At 30.6% G+C, this 7661-nt stretch overlaps 1 protein-coding gene across 2 annotated transcripts; it reads right to left on the bottom strand.

Moving 5' to 3' along the window:
- Positions 1 to 225: 225 nt before the first annotated feature.
- Positions 226 to 6033, bottom strand: LOC105641720 (uncharacterized). Of its 2 annotated transcripts, none has more exons than XM_012226318.4 (16): positions 5755 to 6032; positions 5561 to 5660; positions 4214 to 4283; positions 3849 to 3970; positions 3697 to 3747; positions 3415 to 3534; positions 3108 to 3227; positions 2881 to 3016; positions 2480 to 2650; positions 2223 to 2378; positions 1919 to 2116; positions 1675 to 1816; positions 1332 to 1491; positions 1128 to 1244; positions 919 to 1045; positions 226 to 606 (listed from the first exon to the last, which is right to left on the bottom strand). In XM_012226318.4, the coding sequence occupies exons 2-16, from the start codon at positions 5632 to 5634 to the stop codon at positions 367 to 369; spliced, it is 2004 nt and encodes a 667-aa protein (XP_012081708.1). In that variant the 5' UTR covers positions 5635 to 5660; positions 5755 to 6032; the 3' UTR covers positions 226 to 366. The 2 variants fall into 2 exon arrangements, with proteins under 2 accessions (XP_012081708.1, XP_012081709.1); XM_012226319.4 differs by having other exon boundaries at positions 422 to 560; positions 5755 to 6033.
- Positions 6034 to 7661: the final 1628 nt, after the last annotated feature.

The raw sequence follows: 7661 nt of genomic DNA, 5'->3' as shown, positions 1-7661 counted from the left end.
AATTTCTTTAAAAAAAGAATGAAAATATTTTTTATTTGCAATTTCATTTTTAATTGTAATTGAGAGTGTTACTGCTGTAAAATGTTGAAATGAGGTCAAATTGAGAAAAATGTCAAAATAGGTTGAAATTGCAAAAATATGGAAAGTTGGAATTATTTTGATACATTAAGCCCACATGTAATATTTTTATCATTGGAAAACCCATCATATTAAATTACAAAGACGGGAAAAAAAATAATCTATACTTGTTTTATTATCAATCTATATATATATGATTGGATTTACAGACTATATTTTTTTAGTAAAACAAGAATTTAAATACATATAAACAATAAATAAATTTATCTACATAAAAATTTCTTAATTTTAAGTATCTCTTGGTCCTTCTAAACGAATATAATCATACATGACACCATGGAATGGACCATCATCTCTTGATTGAGTTAGATAAATTGTATTGTCTCCATTGACAAGCTGATCATTAGGTACATTTATACTGTACGACCAATAGAGTCCATGGATTCCATGTCTTGCAATTGCATTATCTTTGCCTACTAACCCTGTAGTAAAAAAAGGTTGATCGGCACCGGCATTATTGAATCGCACCTATTGAACACATTATCAAATTACTATTATTCAAACATCAATCTATCAATAATTAATTAAAATATATTGGGCTTGTTGGACAAAATTAACTGCTTTAATAACGTTTTGTTATTCAAATAGCTTTTTATAAAAAGTTAAAAACTCATTATATGGGTTTAACTTTTATAAAAAGTTAACTTAACCTCTAAATAATAGTTAAAGCGCTATATTACCAAACACTATAAAAAGTAACGTTTTTAAAAAGTTGTTGTCAAATATAAGATAATTCAATTACTAGGTCATTAGTGCAATGGCAAAATTTCCAAGGAATACCTGGAGTTCAGACAATGTAGCTGATGCCAAGGCTAGCTGGAGAGTGTAGTTTCCACTTTGGTTTACATTTTTTAGTTCAAAAATGATCTGCCATGTGGTTGCTTCATATGTATTATTTCCTTTCTCTCTGCATTGCAAAAATTAGAATAAGAGGCATGGAACTTCAAGTAAAGAATTGATAGGAATAAAAATATGGGTGTAAAGAGTACCTAGTAACATGGGCAAAGAACCAATCTTGAAAGTAATTGTTGACTCCAACATTATATACAAGATCGTTCCTAGGATATAAATCAGCATATCTTTCCCATAAACCATATTGCCTAAATCTACAATTGAAGTTATTAATCAGGAAATAACTAATAAAGCATCAAGTATAGGGATGAAAATGGTAAATAATGTTGATGATAACTAACCTGTCTGTTGGGTGTTTGGTATATAATTTGTTCATGAGTGTTGGATATGTCTCTGGCACATAAAACTCGGAAGCTTTGCGGTCAGGAATTCCGATTTCCCATAGAGTTGGGCCATTTCTTGGAGGATCATGTATAAGGACACCCAATTTGATGCTAGACCCTACAATTAAAATTTTAAATCACTCCAATCATCTCATTAATTCTTTCTATAGTTTTATTTATTTGATTAGAAACTCCTTTTTTACTGCATTAGATATTCCAAAAGGAGAGGGGTTGTCAGGATCTTCATCAAAAAATTTCAGATTGAATTTGTTTCGACAAAAAAATAAGAAGATAGTCATACCTGGTTGGATGGTGATATTGAAGTCGTACTTGTAATCTCCCATTATACCAGGAACCCATGCATATAAACTGTAATTCCCAGCTCGAACATTTTTTATTAAGAAATTTCCTTTTCTACTAGCTTGAGTCCAAAATTGGTAACCCTGAAAAGAAATACAAAAATAAAATAGAAATTAAACTCAGCTATTAACTTCATTATTTCAGTACTACAAAAGTTCACACGACTAGAAAAGGTCTATTGCAACCTTTGCTTCCATTTGCCATGAGCCTAAATCTCCCGGTGCTGCCAATCCCACATAAGCAGAGCTAGCATACATTAACCTTTTGTTGATGTACCGGTCACGAACTATTAGCTGACCGGAAATAATCCCTCGTTGATCAGAATAAGGGAAGTCTTCAGATTGAGGAAAATCGTAAGGCCAACTTTTAACTTCAGTTGACATCTAAACAATGAATGTCCCAAACATGATTACTCAATAAATACATTTCATTCAGAATCCTCATGAATTGGAGTAATGTTAAGCTAGTTGACATATTTATATTATATACCTGTTGTTTAGCATCTTGCCAAAGAGTTTCTCGATCCTCAGAAGGTGATATAGAATTAAGATAGACAAAAACAGGGCCAAGAACTTTCTTCCATGCCTCTCCATTTCTATACTGTGTATTTAAGTCCTTCCCAGCATAGTGAGTACTGGTAAACATCTGCACACACGAATGGATAAGGTTGAATTTATTGACATTTGAATTGTCCAATAAAGTCAGGAAAAAAAAAAAAAAAAAAATTGCATAAAATATAAACTTACATTGAGGACAGTAGGGCCAACATGGGACGTAAGATCTTGTTTGATGGGCCCACCAACACGGAATTCATCAGTGGGTGTGATCATCCAAAACCCAACTGGTGGATCATCTGAAATCCAGCCATGGACCTTATTATCTTTATCTTCACACGAGTATTGGTACTTGTCATCTACCTATAACATCCACATAATATTCAGACGCTTAAAGGGAAATTAATACAAGATTTTAAAGAATGAACAAATGTTACCAATTTGTCAAAAGTAGTATATAATAAATCAATTTGGAACAATTTCAACATATAAAATAGCATAAACCTCAAGACAAGCAAATCTGTCTTCTTTGGAGCATTTTATCAAACACTTGACGACTGTTATTCCAATTTTTGTTTTGAAATTAGAGTTACCTCTCCTCTAAGGTCCGGATTGGTTGGATTGGTTAACAGCACAGCTTCAGGATAAGCTAAAGGCGAGCCCCTGATGCGATCTTCTGGCATTGGCATGATTCTTTGCCTATCGTCAGAAACCGCCATGAAATGAAACCTGACCATTGTTTCGTACATTATTTAGGAAATGGAACCCATAATTAATTTTCAATATGGCTTTAAATGGAGTTAATTAATGCATCAATTACTTGTCCTTCTGGAGCTTAAAAACAACTCTAATTTGATCCATGTCAACGTCAGGCCATCCTTCTTCGCGTTCTAATATGGTATACAAGTAAAGTCCTGAGCTGCCACGCCTCAGTATATACCTGCAAATTTTTAAATTAATAATAATTCTTTGATTTTAATTTTATATAAGATAATAAAATTTATTTTATTTTTTAATAATTCAAATCTCTCTCTTTAGCAAACATTGTGTGGTACTTTTTAGCCCGTAATATTATTTAAAAAAAATATTATCTTTAGATATATTGTGAAAGTTACACTAAAGTTTACCTTTTATCTACATTCAAAGGCACTGTGGATTCACCCATGGATGGTCTCCATCTTTTAGAAAATGAAACCTCTACTTGGTCTTCGTTTTCCATTACCACACTAAAATTTGTTGCTTGTAACCTGAAAAAGGCAGTAAAACGATAATCATATTGAAATAATCAGAGTATGGTTAACCTTAACTCTTCCTGCTTAAGTTTAAACAAACCCCACATAAACAGAAATTTAACCGAATTACAGTTAGATTAAATTAATTAATTTGATGGATATAATTAATATAATTACCTGTCATAGATGATACGATCTCCTGGTTTGTTCCAGACAACATCCCAATACCTGAATAGAAAATTACTAACTGTTAACAGTAATTAGAATTTCAAGTACATGGTAAAAGTAACAGTAAAAGTGAAAATAATGATGCTTAAATAATCAAGTACCCTCGATTATCTTCTTCATTATCAATTTCAAGTACGTTATCGATTCCTTTGTATTTAATTCCAGTGACATCACCTCCTGGAATCGACAAAGTGACTCGTACAATTCCATTGTCAATCACCACCTGAAACAAACATATAGCGAATTACAGAAATTTTCTATTTCTACAAACTGGAATAAGTTAGCTGTTAATAATATAAATTAAGAATTGATCCTGATGTTCCTTTTCTTTTTTTACTGTTAAACAAAAATTTAATGGCTAGCCAGCACGATGCACTCCCAGATAAAATTAGTCGCATAGCTAAAAATAGTATGAAAAATAATAATTGAAAATTAAAAAAAGAAAATCAGCAGCAAGAATGATTACTCGTTGATGCTTTGTTACTTGTAATTGCACCCCAATATAAGAGCTGTTATTGGTCGTCCTGAGTATTTTTCTGCACATAAAAAAAATAATATTATGTTATTTCTGATACCAAAGTTTATATGAAATAATTAACTTGTTTAAATAAAATCAACATTCTAATCCTTATAGCAAGTCTGAGTCAAGTCATCAATATCATGTAATTAGTCTCTCAAAAAAATTTTTTTTTTCCTTTGAAGTCTTCTTTTTCCATATGAGAATTCAACCTATTATTATATTTACAACTGAAAAATTTAACTAGCTATTTTTTATTTTATTTCATTTATTTATTTTTGTTTCTTTTTAAGGGTATTCCTATATTTTGAAGATTCAAAATCACAAAATATTTAGTAGGATTTAATATTTAAAAATAAAAAAATAAAATAAATATTTTGGTAGAAAATGAAATTCCAAGCCTTTGGCCGAATTTGCAATCACAGCTAATTTTTCCAATTCAACCCTAAGGACTGGAATTTGAGTTTGGTAAAGCAAAAGGAAATGTGAAATGCTACAAATTGACACGTAAAAGAAAATGCAGAGGAATAATTGCAGCTCGAGCTTTCGTCAATGGTGTGAGAGAGAGAGAGAGAGAGAGAGAGAAAAAAAAAAAACATATGCATAAAACGAGTGTGGACACAAAGACTTAAATGGCATTGTGAGGTGTAAGCAGCAGAGAAACGCTTAAAAGCTGGAAAAAATGAAAAGATCCAGAATTTTTGTTCGCCCGTGACATGAACTTCCAATCACTTCGTAAAAGGTGAAATGTTGTAAGTAGGACCATTTCTTTTTGTTTCTTTTGTACTCTTCTTCCAACCACCCTTATGACTTATGAGTTACTACCCCAATTAGACATATATGAAATTAATCTTAGTGCGGAATGTTATTAAAAAAAATGTCTAATGCTACCCACCTTCTAATTGAAAAAGAAAAGGAAAATTATAAAACTTTTGAGTCCTCTTCAAAAATTGTGAAGTTTTGGAGTTGGATTTTCCAAATCAAAAAAAGTTGTCGAAGAAATAAGAACAAACAAAAGAAGAAAAAAAAAGAGAAAACAGAGGGGTGACCAAACTCACCACACAAAATGTCTCTTTTAGATAAAAAGGTTAAAAACAAAACTTGTAGGCATGTCTGGTTTATATTCTATACTATTGAAACAGTACACAGCATGTGAATGAATATAAATCAATTAACTTTTTATCAACTCTCACACACACAATGCACAACAATAACTAACAGGAACAATAACGATAACGGTTGAGAAGAACAGAGAAGAAGAAGAAGAAGAAGAAGAAGAAGAAGATAAGCAAGAACCTAACTGAGGTCTTCGCGTAAGAGGCAATGAAGAAGAAGAAGAAGAGCTGAGAAAGAATTAAAACTAAACGCATCTTCCTTATTCAGTACCAAGAAAATCCTACAAAACAAAAAACAAGAAAAGAAAATTAAAGAAAGGAGATTGCTTTTAAACAAGAAAAATAAAATATAAGAAAGATAAAAGACACACATACCTTTCTTAATACCAATGTATGCCTCAAGAAAGCTGATTTTCAAAGCAAAACAAAGAATTAATTGCAAAAGAAGAGAAATCCAAGGTATCTGATTTCGATATAATTAATAATTAACTTCGTTTCTCTCTTTCTCTGCCTCTGTTTTTCTGTCGTTACAAATTGCTTTCCAGACCTATGTTACACTCAATGATGGCTGCGTTGTAAAAGGAAACGTCAAAGAAAAGAGAAGCCAAAGCTCTCTGCTTTTTTTCTCTGTGGGTTTCAAGTTTTTGTTTAATCATCAGAGAGATTGTTGGGGTCTTATATAGGAAAATTCCTCAGTGTTTATTGGGTTATTAGAGAGTATCACGTGGGAGTCAGAAATTAATTTCTCTTTCAAGGTTTTTCGGCACGATTTTGATAATTTTCCATTTCTTTTTTCATGGCATTTATATGTAGAAAATTATAGCTTGAAGAGTTAAATATGTTTGCTTCTCCTTTCATCTATCAGAATTTAGCTCTAATTTTTATTAATATAAATATTTTTAAAAAATTATTAAATACATAAGCCAAGAATGGGCCCTTAAAATTTATTGGAGAACAGATTTTTTAGTTCAAAAAAAAAAAAAAAAAGAAAGGGTTTCTGTCTACCCACAATTAATTGTTGTTTTATAACGGTATAGACTAATTAATAAAAGAAGGTGAGTTCTATTCTATTATTTTTCAGTTTTATAAAATAAGCTTACCTTTTTTTTTTTTTTTTTTTTGTCTCAAGTTATACTACTTTTTCTCCTTTTAGTTAGAAGTAATATTTGCAGTTTTTTATTTTATTCCTCTATAATATGCAGTAACATTAATGAATCTATTATTATTAATTAAATCTTGAAATAAACCACTAAGAAGACTTTCATATTCCTGTATAAATTTTCATTATACATGTAATTGGACAAGTGAAAATGGATCGCATCTTAGGAGAACTTTACATGCAAAGTCAAAAGTCTGAACTCACATCATTTTTTATAAGATTTTACCTGAATATTATCGTTGGCTCTAGCGTAGAGACATATGTTACAAATAAAAAATATATATATATTCCCTTTTTTCATATATTTAATATAATTTTCATATTGATAATTATATATATATAAATAATTTATCCGATGGAAATATTAATGAATTTTAGTTAAGCGGTATTTGGTTATTCTGATCAAATATGAGAATACTTCTAAAATGAATAACCTTTTGATCAAATATTTCATTAACCTTTAGTTAACGAAAGATTTGTTATTTTTGCATGGAATGCTTATGTCAGTTTTAGCCATTCTTGTGCATATTAAATTAGAGAATGTCAAATAAATACAAAGATTAATTCTTTAATCACACATTTTTAGAAATAATTACCGGTATGGGATTATGGAGAGACTTTTTCCAGTCAAAAAAAGGTCCTTCTAAGATTCTAATAAGCATCACATTTTCACATTTCAATCTTGTTCTTGACTAATCAAATATTAATCTTGGCAGGACAGACGGGTCTTTGGTGAGTCATTCTCCATTTCTTTTTTTTCCGTTTTCAATCGGAACAAAAATAGTAAAATAAATTTATTTTCCATTCCTAGTTCCTACTACAACTAGGTTAAGCCAAGCCGCACTACTTGGCTTGCGCTTCCCATAACGTGTATTCTACTTTTCTTTATGGAGCAGAAAGGAAATCATGGGAAAAGGAATTGGTGGAGGTGGTGAATAAATGAAATGGGCAATAGTTTGTTCTTGAAAGTTCAATAGTTTAATGGAATTAAAATATAATTTAGTGGACGACGCAATTTTTAAAAATTGAAAGTGGGTGGCTTACTCTAGAATTACATTAAAGAATCTGCTCATTCTTTTTTGCTTCTTTTCTTTTTTGGAGTAATAATTTGCTTGTCTGCTTG

The sequence above is a fragment of the Jatropha curcas genome, chromosome 3, assembly GCF_041381405.1.
Source record: "Jatropha curcas cultivar XTBG-Jc1 chromosome 3, XTBG_Jcur_1.0, whole genome shotgun sequence".
Lineage (NCBI taxonomy): Eukaryota > Viridiplantae > Streptophyta > Magnoliopsida > Malpighiales > Euphorbiaceae > Jatropha > Jatropha curcas.
The sequence above is the reverse complement of the archived record's forward strand: the minus strand, read 5'-3'. Positions and strand labels throughout refer to the sequence as shown.

Coding starts and splice junctions, on each gene's coding strand:
- LOC105641720 (XM_012226318.4), bottom strand. CDS start 5,634: ATGCGTTTAGTTTTAATTCTTTCTCAGCTCTTCTTCTTCTTCTTCATT. Junction 2,379..2,479: donor TTGGCCCTACTGTCCTCAAT/GTAAGTTTATAT, acceptor TCGTGTGTGCAG/ATGTTTACCAGTACTCACTA. Junction 1,046..1,127: donor TTCTTTGCCCATGTTACTAG/GTACTCTTTACA, acceptor TTTGCAATGCAG/AGAGAAAGGAAATAATACAT.